Source organism: Podarcis gaigeae, assembly GCF_964106915.1.
Source record: "Podarcis gaigeae genome assembly, chromosome: 10".
Taxonomy (NCBI): domain Eukaryota; kingdom Metazoa; phylum Chordata; class Lepidosauria; order Squamata; family Lacertidae; genus Podarcis; species Podarcis gaigeae.
This window is the reverse complement of record NC_139686.1, coordinates 67,053,711-67,076,953: the sequence shown is the minus strand read 5'-3', so window position 1 is coordinate 67,076,953 and position 23,243 is coordinate 67,053,711. Positions and strand designations below refer to the sequence as shown.

General features: G+C 40.9%; 1 protein-coding gene across 1 annotated transcript in view; it reads left to right on the top strand.

The window, feature by feature from the left end:
- The window catches only part of SLC2A13 (solute carrier family 2 member 13), a 104,306-nt gene that overhangs the window by 59,408 nt on the left and 21,655 nt on the right, over window positions 1–23,243 (top strand). The window contains exons 6-7 of the mRNA XM_083701509.1: window positions 1,303–1,423; window positions 17,875–18,000. Coding sequence (XP_083557635.1) covers window positions 1,303–1,423; window positions 17,875–18,000 — 247 coding nt within the window. The remainder of the gene's footprint in view (window positions 1–1,302; window positions 1,424–17,874; window positions 18,001–23,243) is intronic.

Here is a 23,243-nt window from a genome sequence, read left to right as displayed (position 1 = left end):
TAGCTGTCTGCTTTTGATTTGATTGTGCTTTCTATGTTAAAATTCCAAGAGATACCCTGTTCTGTTTGCCCTAAACCACTGTAAGAGCTAGTAATGTAAAGCATTTTGTAAATAGTAATTTTCAGTAACAATGAGTAACTAACTTTTCTCAGCTGGTGACTGTTTTCAATTTCCAGTTGCTTTTTTGAAACCCTGTAGTAATTCAAGCATTTTTTTAATAAAGAAGTCAGTCTGCTGTTTTTCTGAAAACGGGTTGTTGAAACTCCATCCTATTCAAACCTGTAGAGTACTGTAAGTTCTGCTGACAGATTTCAGTGAATACATCTTACTATAAAGAGACTGGATTTCAGACTGAATGTCGCAGATTTTTCAAGTGCTTCAACATGCTTCAGCATGTTTCAGAGATGAGAAGGAAGGGTCATTGCCCGCTTGATCTAAATTTTCAATGCTGCTGAGAGGCAGAACTATCCTTTCCCTCAAAGTACCTACACTTAGCAAGTGAGCTGCAAGAAGAAGCCAGTATATAGCATGCCGTTAATTCATGATTTAAAAAATCCATAACATTTTAAACCACTTATGAACACCTGCTACTTGGCTCGCTCTGACAAAGTGTTGTGTTCTCATTTTCGAGGAAAACCTGCAGAGGGCCTCACTTGTCTCTTGTTTGGGGAGGCTTAAAGTTACAAGGTAGTGTAGGACTTTGCAGCCATAAGGTTCCAACCTCCTTTCTTATATTGTAAAGATAAATCATTTCTTGCCTGGTCTGTGCAACATCTTTTTCTTGTTTATAGATGCCATAGAATGAATTTGGGCCTTCAGGAATGCAAATCTCTGAAGAAATGTTGTCCTCTTAATGCTACCTGCCATGTTTTCCTCAGATAAACAGAATTCTGCACTCAGTATTTCTTAACAAAAGGACTATCTAAACACCTGTTTACTTCAGCCTCAGGTGTTACAAGGCAGATTGGATTGACAGATGCTAGAATTGGATGCTATTGTGACATTCGCCTTTTTGTAGATATCATTGTATCTGAGCATGTGGATGAAGTGCCAACATGTTGTGAGGAATTTTTAACCAAAGTAGCAACTCGGTCCCATGTTCCTGGCCATCCTGTGTTATGTGATGTTCTTGAGCGTTGCATATGTCAAGGAGTTAGGTGCCTAATATAAATACTTTATTGCAACGGACAAAGTCAGCTCAACATTGTTAAACTGAACAAAATAGCAGTTTTCTGCTAAAGAAGCACATTTGTGTTAGTAAAATTCTGTTCTGAACTAAAGTGTTTTGTTTCTTTCTTGTAGGCACTACAGTTGCACTTCTTATTTTAGCTTTGGGATTTTTGCTGTCAGCTCAGGTTTCACCACAAGTCACTCTTAATCCCGAAGGCCCTTCAGGTCAAAATTCTACCTGCACAAAATACAGGTAAGTTGCTGTGATTTCCTCATAAAAACCTCTGATGAGAATCCAATTTATTTTTCTAGTGTGTTCAAAACACATTAGGGGCATTCTGTTCCTTCCTTCATAGGGTTTGTACCTTTGCAGTTGAGGTGTGCCAATGAGCAATGTTAGTAGCTCATTGTATTTTGATTGCTATTAATTGTATATCAGCAGAAGATGTACTGACCTCTTTGGTAGTTGTCTGTCTGCAGTAAAAACTTAGAAAGAACTCAACTTGTGCAGAACTTACTCCATGCACCTTTCCTGTAGAGAATTCCTAAGTTGGTCCAATTGCTTTCCTAGGGTTCAGGAAACTTAGTCTATTACTTGGGTCAGAGTGGGGGCCCTTCAGCCTTCCATTTATTTTATTTTTTGTTCCATTTCCTATTAGGCCCAAGTGGTCAGGAACGATGGGGAGTTGTAGTCGACAACATCTGGAGGGCCACACATTCCCCATTCCTGATTTAGGCAAACACTTTGGCTTAGATCCGAAGAGCCCCTGGCACAAAACAAGGCAAGGCATGCTTACTCACAAGACTCATGCCCTGCAAGATCACCAAGCATGGAGATGCTCTCTGGGTTGGGGAGTGCCACTGGGTCTTGGGCGACCAGGCTGTGCCCTCCCCATCACCCTATGAGATGCCCATTGTTGTTCTCGTCTCCCTGGGAGGAAAGAAGGAAGATGGGAGTCCTCGTTCCCCAGCCAGGGCAGCTGCCTTCTTCCCCCAGTATTAACTCCCCATGTCACCTCCTTTTCCCCTCACCTGTCTCAGCCTGGTACTCCACTTCGGAGTCCGATGATGCCTCAGGACTCATGGCAGGGTAGCTTCTACATTGTGCAGTTTGTGCAAACTGCTACAGCACGATTGCTTGACGAGACTTCAGTTCTGTCGGCATATTATGCTTTTGCTCAACAATCGTCTGTGGTTTCACTGTGGTATATAAAGCTCTTAATAGCGTGGGACCTGGTTACTTAAGGGACCCCCATGCTCCATGTATGCCTATTTGATTACCGTATTTTTTGCTCTATAAGACTCACTTTTCCCCTCCTAAAAAGTAAGGGGAAATGTGTGTGCGTCTTATGAAGCGAATACAGGCTGCGCAGCTATCCCAGAAGCCAGAACAGCAAGAGGGATTGCTGCTTTCACTGTGCAGCAATCCCTCCTGCTGTTCTGGCTTCTGAGATTCAGAATATTTTTTTTCTTGTTTTCCTCCTCCAAAAACTAGGTGCATCTTGTGGTCTGGTGCGTCTTATAGAGCGAAAAATACGGTACTTTGTTTGGGAGACCTTGTACTTTTACGATTTCCACATAATATTTGTTCCACATTTCTGAGAAGTTTGGGAGAACTTGTACTTTTACGATTTCCACATAATATTTGTTCCACATTTCTGAGAAGTTGTTCCTTTAATGTTCTCTGCTCTTGTGAGCCATTCTCACTACATTGTTTTAGATGCTTGCTTCAAACTTTTCTTATCCGGGAAAATGATTTGATTACTTATTATTTGTTTTAAAGTGTTGTTGGTTTTTTATATTCGTTTTTAATTATGATGGTTTTTAATATAGGCAGTGACTGATTTGCGCGAAGGTTGTGTTCTAGACCTCCGCCCCTTTCTGTGATGTTTGTGGGTTACATCCAGGTTTGCCGTGGTTTGCGCATGTGAGATCATGCACATAAGATGCATCTGAAGTGGTCACAGCCTGTTTTTCCTTCACAGATTTTAGCCCTATGTAGGTTTGGAAAATTCTTTTGAAGAAGTGGTTTACAAATATTCTAAATAAATAAGCATTTCTTTGTAAAGAGAAGTTGTCAGAACAACAAAGGAAGAGGGCAGTATTATATTTTAAGCTAAACATATTTATAGAAATATAATGACTTTTTCTCTTCCTGATGAAACACTGACTGAATTGCATTTGGCAATACAGGAGGCATAGATAAAAAAAATTATAAATTAAAGGAATGCTTGTAGAAACTGATCTGAACTTGAGCTTATGTCTCACAAAGCTGATTCTTGCAATATTGCCAGCTCTCCTCTAAGGGATACATTACTTGGATGAAAGCATGATATTATACTGTATCTCAGCTTACATTTACAGCGTATCTGCCACCTATAAGCATATTGGAAACCAATAGCAGATGCCTGGAGTGTTGGAGATGAAGGAGCTGTGCAGAGTTACTACTATATAACACTGACTTCTTATTTCACAAGTAATACCTAAAAAGGTGAATTTTAATGAGTTCAGTTTGTGGGTGCAGACAATTGCTGAAGTAGGGGACAGTGATACCTTTATGTTCATGGAGCTTCTGATGTGATATTTCTCCTCCTTGTAAGGTTTTACAGCTGTCAAAAGCTTTGGATATCGCCCTGCAATTCCAGCTGACCATGTCTATCTAATTTATAATTGCTGGAAATTTAGTCAAATGAGAACGGTAATTCCCATCTGCATGCAAACTGCCAAAGAAATGCGGTTCCATGTATAGCTTTATAAACAAACTTCTGTCACAGAAGTTTCTCTAATGCCAGCGTAGCATAGCTTTCTCATTTGTGTGTTGATTGACCCTATCTCTCTTCTCCCAGTACATGATTTCTTTGCTATTACTAGAACAAGATTGAAGACGGAACTAACTCCAGATGATAAGAACAGAATTGCTTTCACAACTTAGGGAAAGCAATTTTAATGCACACATCTCTTTTCGTGGTAGGGTGTTTGAAGGGCAAATAGCCTACTGCAGAGAAATGTGGTAGAAATGCAACTTAATATGGTAACTCCTCGATTTAAAACCTAGTTCACATAAAATGAAAAACAGGTTCCGGTTATAGTACAAATTAGTGGAGAAATGGAACCTGAGATTGTAGTTTATTGGTGGCATTGTGGAAATTACATCAGGTGTAGAAAACATTGTGTTATTCAAATGTTTTGGACTACAATTCCCATCATGCCTGACCGTGCTGGCTGGGCTTATGGGAGCTGTACCCCAAACATCTGGAAGACTTTACATTGGCTACATCATCTAGCAATGGATGAGGTACACTTTCAGTCTAACAAATGAAGTTGAGAGCAGAAGAGAAACAGTTAACGGTACTCAGATCATATTCAGGTGCGCTGGATGAAATTAAGGTTGGATTATGCTATTAGATTCTAATAGGTACGTTGAAAATACTTGACTTTTGTGTTTCTTTCGCTGCTGTGGATTGGCATGAATACATTTTAAGCAATTTCATTAGACGTTCAGATTGTGGATTATATCTGATTGTGCGGAATTGACATAAATTGCTTTGGGTGCCCACTGGCTAGGGGTGGAAAATTTGTGTACGTTCCTGATCACGTGTCTCAAAAAAGATATTATAGAGCTAGAAAAGGGCAGAAGGGGTTGGGCAGTCATCCAGAATGATAAAGGGGTAGAGCACTTTGGAGCTCTTTTCTTCGGAAAAGAATAATGTGGAGAATTGGGTGGAGCACTTCTTACTCTCATTGTAGCTGTTAAATTGCATGCTCCACTCCTTTATTAAATAAAAGAACACCCAGTTACTTTATTGATGCAATAAAAGAGAACCAGAATATCTACCTCTTATTAGACTACAAACTCTGCAATTACTTTTGGGGGTTCGGGCAGTGGGTTTAAAATATTTTTTAAAAATCAATTATACTAAACAACAAAAAATCCCAAACTTTTAAACTTCTAAGGTGTCACATACTATCTTGCATATTTGTAATAGTTCTCAGTTAATTTAAGGTCAGTAGAATAAGCCGATTACCTTAATCACTATGGAAATATTTGTGAATCTCTCATTCCAGATCCTTATTCCACACTGTAATACTTAATGGTTTGGAAATTAATCATAATTTGATAAAAGTCTAGGCAACCCTTTTGTTCAAAATAACTTTTACAAACTCAGTTTTCTTTCTTGTTAGATACCCATTTACCATATTTTTCCCTGTATAAGACTAGGTTTTTTCCCTAAAAAATAATGTCAACAATTTGGGGGTGTCTTATAGACAGATACATCTGCCCCATTTTCATAAATCAGAATCCCCCCAAACAGGGGGTGTCTTTATACATGGGGGCATCTTATAGATGGAAAAATACGGCAATTTTTTTATGCATCCACTGTCTTAATAGAAACAGTGGATATCTTAAATAGTATTTACTCTATTTAATACTCTAACAGTATTATGGTAATATTCCAAATAGGAGATCTTAAATGCTTGTCTTGCTACATGAAACTCTTTTACACTCTAATGGTATTATGGTAATATTCCGAATAGAATGAAGCCTTGTGTAATAATAAATATTGTTCCATATTTACATAATTGGTACACTTTTTCCATTACTACACTTTCAATTTTGAGCAAGGACTGTTAGAGGAGCAGAAATGTACTTTATTGAGCCTGCTTTTTAAGGCACAAAGGTGCCCTAAGACATAGTAGATTAGCCCTAAGAAGCAGGGTGGGGGAAACAAATTGACTTAAAAAGATTTTTTTTAAAGCAGGCAGCGCATGCTCAACTATGAGACATGGTACGGGATTCTAGTTGTGTTAATTTACCATTTACTACTCAGTTTTGCAGCCTTTGTGGATCAATGTAAAAATGCGAACTTCTGTATAGATATTTGTGTGTCTGTGTGTGTGTGTTTTCAACAAAACAGAAATCTAAATGTTCTGTTTTGTGTAACTTAGATCCAGACATTAAATGGGGCGGCATTCCTACATGTGTTTTCCTCCAGACAAACGTCTTCTAGAGCCAGTTGTGTGTAGAGTTCATGTGAGGCAAAGATGACAATCTGTTGCCCCAGCACACACCAATGAATGAGTCATCTTCACAGAATTAACTTTGCAAATTAGTCATACCAATCTTCACTGCTGACTGAAATGAAAGTTTTGGTATAATAGATGCATGGTGTGTCGAAATAGCACATTGTTTGCTGCTTCAAGATTTAGTGATGGCCACCAGCTTGGATGGTTTTGATTAGGTCGATAGGGCTACTTAGCCACAATAGTTGTGTCCTGTGTCCACAGTTGGAGGTAGTATGCCTCTGAATACATTGCTGAGAATTACAGGTATATCACTTCCTGTTTCCGGCGGTGGAAAATGGCTGATCCCACACGATCGGACCTCAGCTGTTCCGATAATTCAGGGCTGATATGGGGGGTAATTAGCCCTGGCAGCCTCCCCAGGGCAGGGGAGGACTGTCTCAATGACTTGCGGTCTGCCCCAGATTGCCGATGTGGCAGACGGCAGGGGCACTGGGTCACGGAGTTAGGGACGGCTGACACTCCTGCGACGCCACCCCATAGCCGGACGCATCTGTTTGGGAAAATATAAAGATTTGGAAAGAGATCCTCATCACGACGTTTGGAATGTGGAGGGGCTTGGTATTTAAAAAAAACATTCTTTTATCCTTAACATCAACAATCCGTAATGCATGCCAAGCCTCATTAAGAACTTAAATTGCTCTTCAGAAAGTGAGTTCAGATGGACCTTCATATATAATTGGGATCTACTCACAGCCACTTCTCTTCTAAGACCGGAAATGTCTGTTAAAGACGAAAACAAAGGACAAAATGGCTTCTACCCACTACATCTTTATTGAATATCTGAAATACTTCCCTGATTAAGAGAAACAGGAGCTAACTGATGGTTGGTTATAAAGACTGGAAACAATATTACATATACAACTGTTTGGAAAAAGATGTTTTTTTGATTACGAGCGAGAGAGAGGGCTAAATGGATGTCTGGCAGCCCCCCTCTAGGGCCCGGAGGGGGGACTGGGAGGATTCCAAAGGCCAATTGCTAACTGTCTGATATATGGCTACATTGCAAACAGTCTGTTTAAGATAAATCAACAAGGAGGTTACAGAAGGAAATTTCTCTCTGTTTCTTTGATAACACCTGGACGGGAAAGATTAACGATCTGGGAGCTGCCAAAATAACAACTCTCAAAGAGCTGGACAAAACTTTGAAATTGGATACAGTTAAATGACGCGGTGCGATGAAAAAACAGCTGAAGGAGTACAATATACGGACAAATCTGCACTCCATAGAAAAAAAAAAGTATCTGTTTTCTGACATGAATGAGGATCGTAGAACCAGAGTCAAAATGTGGAGGGGGAAAATCGGACATGGAATTATGAATAACATTGAGGATGATGAGAGGCAAGACTATGATGTTGAATGCGCTTCGAAATTCAGACCGTGGGAAGTCAAAACAAAATTATTACAATTTGGAAGACAATTGGACCTTTTTTATTTTTATTTTTTATTTTTATTGGATTTGATTTGATATGTTAATTGGATGTTTTTATTGGAAAATTAATAAACGCTTTTTTTTAAAAAGAGAGAGAATTAGAGGTATGGAGTGTACCATTGCCCTTTTGGATTTCCTGTACGCATCTGATTGGCAATTCTGCAAACAGGACGTTGGACAAAATGAACACTTGACTTGACTGAGCAGGGATGTTCTTATATTCTTTAATGTAGCAACCAGCAGATGCTCCATTAAAAACTGGTCTGTATTCCATTGGTCTGCTCATCCATGGTCTAATCTGTACCAGCATTTAAGTGCCCTGGGATTTTAAAAGCCACACTTTACTCCAGTTAGTGCCCTTTAAAACATTTCTATGTTTTGTTACAATATAAAATACAAGCCCCATGTAGCTGACAAATAGAGGTTCTGGTGGTTTCCATGAAAAGCTCCGAAGAACCGAATCCCAGAATGAAGCACATGTGCCTGTTCCAACCATTTTCCACTGCTCTAATCAAAATGTAATTAAAATTCTATTGGAAAGCTCATGCTGTAGAGCTGAAGAATGACCTTATAATAAATCCTGAAATTGACTGAGCAATAAAAGCTGTTCCCGGGTACTATCATTTAACCTTTCTTTAGCATGTTTCTCTCTCTATTAAATCTCCTAATTTAATTTAAAACCCTGGAGGGTAGCATCTCTCAACACAGAGAGTCCAGACATCTGTCATGTTAGTAATAAAATATGAAATATGAAATTAATTTTATTTTTAGGTCATGAAGAAAGGAGTATTATTTTTTTTAGTATGTAATAGAATGTTGACATTTTGCAATGCCACACTCTTAATTTTTGATAGGTTAGCTGTCACAGGTTAGGCAGGCAGCTAATGGATGATGGTGGTTGGTTGGTTGGTTGGTCTATACCCCTCCTTTTTCTGACATAGACCTAAGGTGGATTACAAATAAAATAAGAACAGGTAAAAACGGGGGTGGGGGGATTAAATAATAATAATTGGTAGGCGTCCCTACCAAGCGTGCCTGTGGTGGTGGGCCTCTCACAAAGATCTCAAAACCCAAGCAGGGTTTGTATGAGAGAAAACAGACTTTCAGATAGTTTGGACCTAAGCCAGCACTTTGAATTGTGGCTGGAAGAGGACTGTTAGTCAGGAGTTGTTAGGTTCCATATAGCCAGCCCCACTCAACAATCTGGCTGCAGCCAGTTGAAGTTTCTGAGCACTTTTCAAAGGCAGCCTGACACGGAGAGTGTTAGAGTATTAGATGAGGTATGCTTGATATCACCAATGTGCATTGGAAAACAAAAGGTTTAAAATAAATAGTATAAGGGGGAAAACACTGACCTTGAGATACAATGGCAGTTCGGGTTACATACGCTTCAGGTTACATACGCTTCAGGTTACAGACTCCACTAACCCAGAAGTAGTGCTTCAGGTTAAGAACTTTGCTTCAGGATAAGAACAGAAATTGTGCTCCGGCAGCGTGGCAGCAGCGGGAGGCCCGATTAGCTAAAGTGGTGCTTCAGTTTAAGAACAGTTTCAGGTTAAGTACAGACCTCCGGAACGAATTAAGGACTTAACCCGAGGTACCACTGTATAAAGTGTCCCTTGTGTTGCTGTATTGCATTTTTATTATATAATACAAGGGGGAAGTAGAACAAAATCTTGCTGGGTAGGGTGCTCCTTTTCAGTGTTCCAGATAGAGTACCCTGAAATAAAGCTCTTCCAGGGACAGGGAACCTGTGGCCCTCAAGCTCTTATTAGACTACAAGTTCCATCATCCTTGACCACTGGTCCTGTTGGGAGTTGTAATCCAGCAGCATCTGCACAGCCATAAGTTTCCCATCCCTGCTCTGCTCTGTTCCCCATTCCAAGTTCCACATCTGACTTCCATAAGCATAGCTGTCAACCGTCCCTTATTTGGCGGGAAACTCCCTTATCCCAGTGCCGTTTCCCGCTGCTGTCCCGGATTGATGATTCCCTTAAATTTCCCGCGTTTCATGCTCACCCGGCTCGGGAGGGAAGCAGCGGCTCGGGGTCCTCCGCCTCGAGAGAGCGAGAAAGAGCACGCGCACGAGCTGCCACGCCTCCGTCTCTCCCTTTCCCCCCTCAGGGGCGCTTTGTGAGGAGGCGGGTGGCAGGTGGGCAGGCAGCCCCTCTCTTGCGAGACTTCCGCCGCGCTGCCAGGGGAAGCTGGAGGTGGCAGTGCCGGTGGCAGTGACTGAGGAGGCGGCCTGAGGGAGGAGGAAGAGGAGGGGATGGGGAGGGACGCAGAAGGGCGGCGCTTTAGTGGCCACGGCGGCAACCGCCTCATGCCAGGCCTGCGGGCAGCGTAGGCGAGAGTCTCTCTCCCTCCCTCTCTCTCAGGTGGGGAAGGGCCGATGGAAGTCCTCCCGCCAGGACGGCAGCCCCGACGTGCTGCTTAGCATACCCTCCAACCAGTGCAGCATCTTAATGTAGTGATTTTCCCCTCTGCATCCCTTTCATAACTCTCTTTTTATAAATCATTTGTCCATCCATAATTCAAATTTTTACTACAAGTTTTCTGTCAATCCTACCAATGTATGTAACTCTATAAAATAGCTTTTCAATTAAATTATAGACTTTCCCCATTCTTTATTAAAGAGGTCCTCTTCCTGGTTTCTAATTCTGCCTGTAAGCTTTACCATCTCGACGTCGTTCATCAGTTTTGTCTGCCACTCTTCTTTGGTCGGAGTCGTAGACCCTTAGGATCATCTAGTCCAACCCCCCGCAAAACACTGTCAGTCACAGCCAAAGCAGCATGGCTCCATCAGTATAAGCTCCATGTATGTATAAGCTAAGCCAAAATCCCTTATTTTGGCTGCTGATCCTTTATTTTTGAGGCTGCTGATACCTTATTTTCAAATCTGTAAGTTAACAGCTATGCTTAAGGAAAGTAGAAATGTTAACACAGAAATCACCGTAGCACTACATTGAATTCCTTCCCTAGTTTGAATGTATCATTGTTCACTTTTGCTGCTCCTAGATTTCTGTTTGCTTTGTTCTTAAGTGTTGTATTTTATTGCTTTCAGAGATTGCTTTTTAACTGTCGTGTTTTATATGATAATTTATTTCATTTATGAATAGCTTCCCATGAGGCATCCCAGAGCAATTTGTAATGTAAGGACATAAAAAAACAAAACAGTTGGATATATTAAAAAGTTGTAAAAAACTGAATATAAAAATAATTTTATAAAACAATTATAAATATAAAAGCAGTTTAAAACAACAGCACATAAAGTCAATGTCATTCAAAGACAGATATCAACAGGGATAAATATTTTAGGGGGGAAAGGTTTTTTATTATTATTATATGGTTTTGATAGGGAATTATACTGTTCTGGGTATTTTAATGGAACAACATACATATAGTATTGAAACTGGAATCTTATTACTTGTATGTGGTGGGTTAGGATAGGAAGCTGCCACCTTGCAGAAGCTGAGCAGGTCTCAGTGTGGTCACCTGGGAACGACGCGGATGCTACCTTGGGTTCCATGATGGGAAAAAGGCAGGATATAAATGTAATTTTCCAAAGTACATTTTCCAAAGGCCACTTTCAGTCTTGTAATGCAGTTTGCAACTAGGTACATGGGAAATAGCCCTGGAATAGAATAGACTGTGCAGCATTTCAGTACTAGTTCTAACAGCTAAAGAATGTGAGCTACAGCTGTGACAATTTCCCTCTCTGTAGAGGACAAATCTAAGCCTGATTTCTATGTAGCAGACTGACAGTCCGATTTTTCACCTTGCTTTCCTCCATAACAACAGCCTGTCGGGGGATTATTACCCACACCCTTGTATAAGCACACAGAATATTTAGTGTTTAAGGAAGAGGCATTTAAATATATTTTGTTTACTTAATAGAGCTTAATCAAGCATTCCAGAAGATACCTGAGATTAATAGCATATAGAACTTTATACATTACAAATCTAAAATATTGGTTGATGCATTGCTAAGAAACCCTTAATTACCTGATTCAGCAAGGATACAATTGGGCAGCAAGCAAAAGATGATATAAAATGAGAGGGTGGTGGAAGATGTTCAAAGAAAGGCATGTTTATACCCCAGTTATTAGTTACCAAAGAAAAACAGCCCCATTCCACAATATATCCAACTTAATGAAAGGTTGATAAACCATATACCCAAAACACACTTCTGCAACAATCTTGATTAAGCAAGAGAATTTTAGCAATATCTAATAGAACTACATCAAATACCAATGATTGCTTTTTTTAAAAAAGGCATGTCTAAAAAAAACCCTCCACAAAACCTAAATTATACAAAAGTGTGTTTGGCTCACATCTAAGGGTACTAAAAATATCAATGTTAAAAATAATATTTGATGTAAATATAACTTGTTTAACTAATCTATAAAGGTGGGTTGAATGAATCAGGCCAATCCAACGTTTTCTTTTTGTACCAGGGGACAAGCATATTGTTGCTAAATAGGGCAGGTAGAGTAGCAGTTGTTTGAACGTTTGTTGATATCAACTTGATCTGCACCTGCAGCGGCTCCACTCATGCCCTAGGCTTCAAGGCTATATGGTGCACAGTTCTAGCCTGTCTCTGAAGTACATTAAAGGTAAAGGGTAAAGGGACCCCTGACCATTAGGTCCAGTTGTGGCCGACTCTGGGGTTGCGGCACTCATCTCGCTTTATTGGGCAGGGGAGCCGGCGTGCAGCTTCCGGGTCATGTGGCCAGCATGACTAAGCCGCTTCTGGCAAACCAGAGCAGCGCACGGAAACACCGTTTACCTTCCCACCGGAACGGTACCTATTTATCTACTTGCACTTTGACATGCTTTCGAACTGCTAGGTTGGCAGGAGCAGGGACTGAGCAACGGGAGCTCACCCTGTCACTGGGATTCGAACCGCCGACCTTCTGATCAACAAGCCCTAGGCGAATAGAAATATGTATTCTATTCCCATTTTGACAGATCTAATTGTGCTGCATTGGGGTACAGAAAATTAGCCATAGGGCCTCTCTCTGGCACCAGCAAAAATAGGTGCTTTGCAACATAGCACACTGTCTGTATCGCTGCAGGAAGTGGCTGACCGGACAACACGTCCGATCTCCTGCACATTACCCCAGTAGTTGGAATATATTTTCCTCTTCCTTCCCTGCTGTGTGTTGCTAGGTGAGAATCCTCATTTATTGAAATGTGTGACAGCTTTAAAGCGGTGGACCTGCTACTTGTAGCTTAGCCTTTTGCAAGGAAATCCCTCTCTCGTTTGTCAAAAGAAACGAAACTTCCATAAATACTCCGTACACCAAGGAATACAAGATGTTCTGAATCTGAAGCACTTCTGCTCTTCTTGAAACTTAATTATAAGTTGTATTGAGGTTTTTAAGTATTTTGAAAGCTTTTCCTTTGACAGGTTGATTCATACTCCTAGAAGTATGATGAAATTTTTGTTGTGTTTCTTTTTATGCAACTCTGTTTACATGAGCAACTAGGTGTAAGGTAAATTATTTTTGCAGGTTGCAATATTGTGTAGAAACAGTTAAATTAAATGTTGTGCTTTTGGTTGATGCTGAGTTAGTCTGCTACCTAAAATAAAAAAAATGGTATAATATAGGTAGTGACTGGTTATTTTACTAAGCAGTTGGCTGTTTGCTTTATATATAATGAGAGGCAGCTACTTTAGTCAGTTCATAACATTTCAGAGTAGTTCTAGCAGTATCCAGTCATGGGGGAGGGAAGATTTTCCTTAAGACCGTTGTGTATAAATTAAGGTTACCAGATTTTTTTTCCAATGAATCTGGGGACACTTTTCAACTTCAATGGATTTTGTACGGGGACTGATTTGTAAATCCGGGGACTGTTCCCAGGAAACGGGTACGTCTGGTAACCTTAGTATAAATGGCCTCTCCCCGCTACTGCATTCTTGATCATGCTGGCCTCCACCGCAGTTCAGGATGGGCGGACTATTGAGAAGGAAATGGCTACAGCAAGTCACACAGGCCATACCTGAGCAGAAGAGCAGTGTCATAGCCAATGTACACCTGGAAAACTGTGCATTTACTGCACTGAGTTATAAACAGTTGGATTTCCTGAGCTTAGGGAGGAGGGGAGCAGAAACTGAACAGGCAAGTGTCTCGTAAGTGTAAGTGAACAAAAGTGTGGTTGTTCCATAGTGTGTGTGCCCAATGTGGAAGCACTCTTTGAGAGGACCAGTTTTGTGATAAAAGATTGTGTATTTAGCATCACCTGAACTAAGGCCTGTTCATAAGGTAAAGGGACCCCTGACTGTTAGGTTCAGTTTTGGAAGGCTCTGGGGTTGCGGCGCTCATCTTGCTTTACTGGCTGAGGGAGCCGGCGTACAGCTTCCAGGTCATGTGGCCAGCATGAATAAGCCACTTCTGACGAAACCCAGAGCAGTGCACAGAAACACAGTTTACCTTCCCACCAGAGTGGTACCTATTTATCAACTTGCACTGTGTGCTTTCGAACTGCTAGGTTGGCAGCAGCAGGGACCGAGCAACGGCAGCTCACCCCATCATGGGGATTTGAACCACCGACCTTCTGATCGGCAAGCCCTAGGCTCAGTGGTTTAGACCACAGCGCCACCCACGTCCTGTTCATAGGTCCCTATAAAATCAGTGCTGTGATTCCTACTTGCCACAATAAAACTACCCAATTTTTACGTGGTTTCCTTAGAAGAACAAAATAATACATCTCCTTAATCAGACAAAGGGCCTATCTAGCCTAGGATCCAGTTTAAAGTGGCCTAGCAGAAGCTCACAAGAGCACCTGAAGGCAAGACCCCTCCCCATCATTTACTCAGGAAATAGTTGCAGTCATTGAACAAAAGGACAGAGTCTTTCCCTCCCCACACCATACATAATTAAACCTCTTATCGTCCTCTCTGTTGGGTTCTTGTCTTTTTTTCTAACTTAAAAAGCTTCAAACCTTTTAACCTTTTCTCATATAGAAAGTGCTCCCAACCCCCTAGATAATTTTGCCTGCCTTTTTCTGCAGTGTTTGGTTCTCCAGTATTACCTAACACAATATTCAATATGAGGCTAGATCATGTATTTACATAAGAACATTATTACATTGGCCATTTTTATTTTTATGATCATTCAGTCCTTCTCCTAATAATTCCCAGCATGGCAATTTGCCATGTTCACTGATTAAACATAATGAGTTGACATTTTTCATTGAGTTATTCACAGTGATTCCATGCTCCTTTTCCTGACTGGTTACTGTCAGCTTGCATATGTACCAATAGGGTAAAATATCCTAGTTTCAGAGCTTATCATTTTATACCTGCATATATTTTACTCTTTTGTTGTGCTTTCCCAATTTGGAAAGGTTCCTTTGGAGTCATCTTGTCTGCTTGGTTTTTTTTACCACCCTGAATCATGTTTGTGTCATACACAGATATGGGTGCTTACCTGCTCACCTCAAGCTTCAGATATTTCTAAAATAAATATCATCCCTGCCAATACAGATCCTTGTGGAACCTGAATACTTTCCTTCTTTCCACTGTAATAGTCGGTTGATTCTTTCCTTTCAACCTCCCTTCAACCTTACAGTCCATTGGAGAACCAATCTTCATATTCAGTGACTCCTAAGAGCTTTTGGTGATGGGTTTTGTCAAAAGCCTTTTGGAAGTTCAAGTATTCAGTGTCTTAATGTGTTTGTTGACAGGAACCTCTATAACAGGCATAGGCAAACTCCGGCCCTCTAGATATTTGGGACTACAATTCCCATCATCCCTAGCTAACAAGACCAGTGGTCAGGGATGATGGGAACTGTAGTCCCAAACAACTGGAGGGCCGGAGTTTGCCTATGCCTGTTCTAAAAGTTTGATGAGGCAGGATTCCCCATTGAGGAAGCGCTTCCCATTGGCTCTGTACTTTGTTCTTCAATATGCTTAATAATGCCTTCTACCAATTTACCATGGATAGACATTAGACCAACAGGACTATAATTTTCCTGCTCCCTTTGAACCTGTTTTTCAGTGTTTTTACATTGGCTACCTTCTGATTATCCAGTACTGAAATATGTAAGACGTTACACATCTTTGTCAAAAGATGAACCATTTCACATTTGAGTTCCTAAGGAAGTCTCAGGTAGGAAGAAGTGACATCCTCTGCCAGTTGTGCAGGGCATGGAAGGCCTCCCTGGCCCAGCAGTAAACTGCACTGGGCCACAACTGGCACCCCTTGTGAAAGCTGAGCAATATATTCCACTAGATTCCTCCTATTAACATTATTTTCCCAATAACGTATTTATATGTGTAAATTTACTGAACATGTGGACAGTAACTGGACATACCACCAATACCTCATATGTCCTTTATGTTAGAATTCCTGCTTTGTGATTGCAGTCATAGGATTGTTGTCTATCACATGATGGTGTATGTTTTGACTCCACAAAGTGGGAAATGACGGATACAGGATGTTTGTGTTACTGTGTTTCGTGAAGTGGGACTATTGTCCTTTGTTCTTTTTCTGTTTGCTGTCTGATGCTAGAGAGGGAGCCATGTTGCAGTGTTCTGTGTGTATTTATATGTAAATGAAGTAGATTAGCCAAAATGCTGAGTTGCTGAGGTCTCTTATGCAAGCTGCGAAAACTCTGCGGATCCCTAAGTGTGCCGATGTCTGTTGGCATCGGTCGCTGTGATGTTCGGGCAGAAGAAAGCTTTTGAAACCCCGAATGATTGACCAGGAGGGAGGGAACATGCCAGTCGGGTGTGTGTCTCTACCAGGGTTCTACTCGAGTGTAGGACGAGCTCCTGACACTTTATAGTGGAGTATAATGCCACCATTGCCTTTGGTTTTAAAATATATACTTTAAAATTGTAATATTAAACTGTTCCTTTTTGGTGGCTTATAGTCAGTTGTGCACAGTTTATTTCAAGGGTCAGCTATTAATCTGGCTCAGCTATTAATCTTACACGTAATTTATGGATAATAACCAAAAACAAGGTGAAAGAAAATGAGCTGGTCTCCATGTGGTGGTAATGTCATTTCCACCACTGATACTGGATGACTTCATATTACACGCACTTGCAAAGAACAGCCCTCACCTTTTTACAGACTCAAACCCTCAAATAAATAGGGACAGAAAAGTCACAATTGCTAACAGTACTTGGAATCTATCCCTTTCTGGAAAGTAGTAAGCATACTCAATTGATTAGTAGCTTTGAAGTTTATATTTGTCAGATCTATGTAAAAACTAGTAAATTTTGTTGCTGTTTGGTGTAAGATGTGTGTTTGGTTTTATTGTTCATCTGAAGTTAGGGGTGTATGTAAGAGTGTGTGAGTGCGTAGAGATGTGCACAAACACACAAAATATATGCTATTTTGACTGATGATCAACCCTGCCTTAATTATCATTGCTAAAACTTAATTTCAATTCAACAGTGTCTTAATTCCTTCCTGTCTGCAATTGGTAATTGTAGGGATATTTTTCTTATCTGTCTACTTATTGAGAAGAAAATTTCACTGCTGTCCAATGATGACTTATCCATCAAACTGGGCTTTTCTGTCTCTCCAGATCCAGAGTTGGCCATCCCTCCTCAAACCACTTTATAACTGTTGTATGGGGCCATCCATCTGTCAATTGCTTGATGTCATATCAGGCACAGGAAAGATGGTTGTGGTTCACCCAAAATTCCAGAGGTTCGCCACCACCAGTTTAAACCATAGTTAAAAATGAACTATTAACGTGAACAAGCAGTGTGCTGATGTACACTTTCCAAGCAAAACACAAGTTGGAGACAAACCATTAAACTTAGATCATTAGCATGATTTATATTGCTAGTCCAGCTTCATCAAAATTTAGCAACAATATTCCTGATCCAGCTGATGTTTCCCCTATCCGTCTGCTTCTGTTTCAAAGGGAAGCTTTCAGCATGCTTAATTATGTAATTAAAACCATGGGAAAATCTGTACTACTTAATTTTGACGGGATTTTATTCTGTATGTTCAGCTTATTTACCTTTTATTTTCAGCAATTGTGCAGATGTTCTCCGTGCAGCAAAACTTTCTCAGTTTTAATGTTAGCAAGAGTTACCAAAAGTTGTTGATATCCAAGGTACAAACTTGCCCTGTGAACCAGTCTGATTGCTTCCATTGGCTAATTGATGTTTTGCTGTGAAAAGGTTGGGCTTATTCTTGTGATTTTTCATTTCTTTCAGCTACTGTAATGGGTGCATGCTGGATCCAATTTGTGGCTTTTGCTACAAACTAAACAAGTCAAGTGTTGTGGAGTCCTCCTGTGTCCCTGTCGATAGGAAGTCTACAATGGAAGCAGCCTGGGGCAGGTACGTTGCTTTTGTGTTGCTTAATTTCATATTAAAAGGACCTTAATATCCTTTTATAAGAAGTGCCACTGTTACACTTGTCCTCAAACTGGTATTTTGTCATTATAATAATAATGTGCACCAGAGGTTTCCTCTTGTCAAAAACCCTCTCATTTGGCTTCCATTTCCCCCCTTTCTCAGAAAATAAAAACGCTGTAGGATGGAATCATTTGTGAGTGCTGACTTAAAGGTCACATCACACTTTCTTTTTGAACATCAATGGCAAAGACAAAAACAAACCTTAATAACCCTTGTGCCAAGACCCAATGCTGACTCTGGCAGTGGAGGAACTTAGAGCACATCAAATTGATGAGGTGGCAAGAAGCAAAAATAATTAAAGATGACACAATGTTGCAACAGTAAATATTGCATCATGCACCCTGATCTCTGAGCAGCTTTCAGGGGTTCATGAGCCATTTTATTCCCATTTTTTATTCCCAGGTAGAGGGGCATAGAAAGTGATAGTAGGGAGAAAGGCCAAAGGAAATAGATAGTGGTAAATTCAAGAACATGCTACTCACTGAATTTCAATGAGCCAAAAGGCAGCCAGTGTGTGCATTCACAAAGTAGCCATCTCTGATGCTACCTTCTAATGTGCCATATCCCTTCATGCTCCTTTAATATGTCCCACCAACCCAAAACTTGTGATTTATGGTTATAACACACACACACACACACACACACACTCTTCTTTTCATTCAGATACCTCTTGAAAAGCAAATACCAACTCATAACAATGTGAAAGATTACATACTATTTTGTGTCATCCGTGTCCCATTGACCTGCTGAAATTTCACTCCTTTTTAGTATTTTCATGCGATGCATCAAACTGCATAGCTGTCAGAATGACTGACTTAAACTGTGCTTGAGAAGGTGGAATTATCACTTGGGTTCATACAAATCTAGTCACAGTTGTCAAAAGTAATGGGCTGTTTGTTAATGAGTGTCACACTCTTTTCACACCATTAGTGCTTTTTTTAAATATGTCCACATCAGTGTTTATAAAAGTTCCTAATTATTTGGTGCCAGTAGAAGTTTGGTCTTACATCAATTGCAGCAATGCATAATACCTCTCAGTTTTAGGGGGATTTAAGAATATGGCCCCTCTCAATATGTATTGTTCCATGACGTCCCAGTCTCTGAGCAATTCACGATTCCAGGGTTTCCAGGCGCTTATTTACCCAGGGTTCGGTTTCCTTGGCATGAGGGACAGCAGAGACTGTGGTGTCTTAATGATATATGGTTTATTTACGCATAAATGCAACCTGAGCCTATGATGGAGGAGCTCACAGCATTAACACTGCAGAGGGTCTTGCTTCTCCCATAGCCACAGTCTTTGATTCAAGCAGAAATCAAGCATGGCTCTCACTCTCAGGCTTCTGCCTGCAGCCTGCTTCCAGTCCAGCTCAAACACACACCGCACTTTTGTCTTTTTCACTACCAGCCAAGTGAGGGAAAGGGCCCTCCCATTTGCTCTCTGGCACAGTGCAACTTCTTTTCTTATACTAGTGACCAATACAGCCAATGGGATCTTCCATTAGGTTTTAACCCTTGCTGGATCCAGGTATTAGAAAGGGCTTAGGCATCATAACAACCTAACCCCCACCCTAACGCAGAACAGTATTCTCTTTAGTCTTCCACTCCTTTCCCCCCCTTTCCTCAAAAGACAAAGAGATTGAAGAATTGTAACCATTCCAAAAAGTTGAGATATTTTTGGTCATTTTCATAAGTCTAATTTTCCTGAGATAGATTAAATAATCCACTTTAATGAAAGGTTAATTATTTAAGATTGGATCTACTAATTGTATTTGTAACATAACTTCAATGCAGTTGTGAAATATGTTAAGACTGGCTAGTTTAATAATGTATAGGTCAGTCAGGTTAGTAAATGGTATTTGTATAATGTGCTATAAGAATGCATGAAATTTATATTTAGTACTCAAAGCTGCACCAATGAATTGCACTACCTTTTGAATGTATCATTCAGGATTAGAGCACAATCATGCTGTTAGTTCATTCATGTGGGAAGAACCTAGTTCTGTCATCTGGAAGCTTCACAATTCACCTTCCGACTCTAAAACAGTTGAAATATTTCAAGACAAAAATCAACGTCAAGTGTGATTAATGTAATCATTGTTCTTCTGACAAACATGTCTCTGTGCTCTTCTATTCTTATGCTGTTGATTACAGCTGTTATAATTGTACTTAATGATGGCTAATGACTGAAATAGCGTTTAGAATAATAGGACATTAAAGCAAGGCTATGCGCTGTTCACTTCTTTCTGTTAAGAAGACCTTTCACAATGGTGCGAACATAAAAGACCAACTAAATACTGTTGCTTGCATGCAAAAGTTGCTTTCTTGCAATCCAATGAAGTGCGAGCCTTGTAACATAAGGAAAAGGGAATATCACATTGGAAGAAGAAGAATACAACAAATTGAAAAGAAAACCCAACTTGGTTTACTCTGTAAGGACTAAAATCAAAGTCATGTTTGAAATTGATGGCATTGGAGAACAAGCTTACGTCAGGACATTAGAAACACTTTAGCTTTAAGTCTCATTAAACCTGGGCGAATGCGAAAAGCTTCTTGGCAACCCAAGTAATCATTGCAGTATTCTTGGGAGGTGTTATTCACTACTGAATAGCTTGTTTTCTATTCCCTGATTTTGATCTGCTTAAGGACCAGTTTGCTAAGTATATCGCTGGGTGGTTGCAATGTGTTCAAGGGTACCCTTCTCAATTGAAAAGTGGAGGAGTTACAAACCTTTATAAGAACAGGAGGGTGGATGTGTTCAGAATGCAGACAATATATTTAATGTCCACCTCGCTTAGTGTCTTTGGCCACACTGTGACATTCTGGGGTGTTAGATGTTCATGAGCATTTTCTGCATTGGTGTCAGGATGATTGGTGATAAAAATTCTGAAGGCTGCAGAGCATAGCTCCTGGTGTTTCGGCTCTAGACTAACTTTCTGGTTTGTATACAGTAGCAAATGCCTTGTTTGGGCGAAACCGATTAAAATGACACCATTGTGCCCTCAACTGCAGTTCAGTTGCCTAGTCACTTGCTTAGTGTCATAATAAATTGTATGAAAGCTGGACAGAGTTAAGCAAACAGTCTTCCCTATTCATGCAGCTGTGCTTTTCCCTGTGCTGTGCTGAGGACAGACAGCGCACATTTAGTGGTGAAATTCAGGATTACTGAAATTCAGGATTGCAGTGGCCCAGCTGCACATCATGGTAAACCATAGAATTCTGTGTATGTTCCCCTACCCCTAGAGCAGTGTTTTTCAACCCTTTTTGGGCAAAGGCACACTTGTTTCATGAAAAAAAATCACGAGGCACACCACCATTAGAAAATGTTTAATATATTTTTCTTTAATGGCAAACAAAAACGTTGCAGACCGTTCTCTGCTCAGCGGGGATCGATCCGCTGATCCCCGCTGAGCCAGCGGATGACAACTCTGTCTCCGCACTGTGTGCGGAGAGGGAGATGTCAGAGCCCCGCTGCTCTCTATGGGGAATCGGATGAGAGCAGACCGCCTGTCCGCTCTCATCCAATCCCATCTGATTTTATCCCCACCCAGGACAGATGGAAAATAGGGTGGACACAGTCTGGCGCCCGCCTAGTGGGCGAAAATTTGACTTTTTTTAAAAAAAATCTCTTTAATTTTTTAATTTTTCCCACGGCACACCAGGCAATATCTTGCGGCATACTAGTGTGCCGCGGGACAGTGGTTGAAAAACACTGCCCTAGAGCAAACAACGATCCCTACCTTATTTCTGCATCTAACCTGGGAGTTATAGTTTGTTTCTCTACAAACCAACCATACTTGGTTAGTCAAGAGCAAACCTTGTCTGAACATGGTTGGGTGTTTTGGAACACGGCAAACCATGATCCTCGGTTTGGATGTAATACTAAGCCAGGGGTTGTGATTTTCGCTACTGCTGGGGGAGCAGTGAAGCAAGAGCCATCTGTGTGCTCACAGTAAACCATTAGCTATAGTTTGGCTCTGTTCGTCTGTCACAGTAATGCCTGTGGGAAGTAGGTTGGCCACTGTGAACAGGATTAGGTGTGCCTTTGGGTTCTTCGAGACACACAAAAGTAACAACTTATTTTCCTTTTGAAGCTGGTTATTTATGTGCATTTAATAGCTTACTGGCCCACTTTCTAGAGCTGCTAAACTTAAAAATGAGTTGCTGTTCATATAGAAGAATAGAGCCCTTGATGAAATATACACGAGCAGCATAATGTGTAAGGTGAATAAAAGGTAAAGATAAAGGGACCCCTGACCATTAGGTCCAGTCGTGGCTGACTCTGGGGTTGTGGCACTCATCTCGCTTTATTGGCCAAGGGAGCCGGCGTACAGCTTCCAGGTCATGTGGCCAGCATGACTAAGCCGCTTCTGGCGAACCAGAGCAGCACACAGAAATGCCATTTACCTTCCCGCTGGAGCGGTACCTATTTATCTACTTGCACTTTGACGTGCTTTTGAACTGCTAGGTTGGCGGAGCAGGGACCGAGCAACGGGAGTTCACCCCGTTGCAGGGATTCGAACCGCTGACCTTCTGATCAGCAAGTCCTAGGCTCTGTGGTTTAACCCACAGCGCCACCCGCGTCCCTGTAAGGTGAATACTTGTACAATTAAGTCTCAATGCCTTTGGTTCACAGACAAAAAAACCACCCATGTTCTCAGACATTCTGTTAATATAGTTGAGAACCTAAGTATGGCCATTCTGAGTCAGACTAATATCTATCTAGTTGTCATTGTTTTGAGAAGTGGACAGCTGGTAATCAGAGACAGGGTATTGACATAATTATCCTCACATTTTAAGCTATTTTAAAAGCAGATAAGGACTATGCCCTAAATATTCCTCTCTCTTAATTTTGTGAGCTTAAAAGTGCTGTGAGGAGAAAACTTCAAAAACATGATAGCAGCATTCCTCCTTTTAATAACGCTCAGTGCCATATTTTTAATTTGCTGTTGGTCTGGCGCTTGTTGCTGCTTCTTCCTGGAAAAGTCACAAGAGAAGATACGAAGAGGCCTTCCTATCTAGCCCAACATCCTGCTCCCATAGTTGTTAGATGCCTATGGGAAACCCACAAACAGGACACAAGGACAGTAGTCCTCTCCTTCTGTTGTTACCAAATGATTGGCATCTCACCCTGGAAAGAGTTTATCCCTGCTCCTGCCAACCTAGCA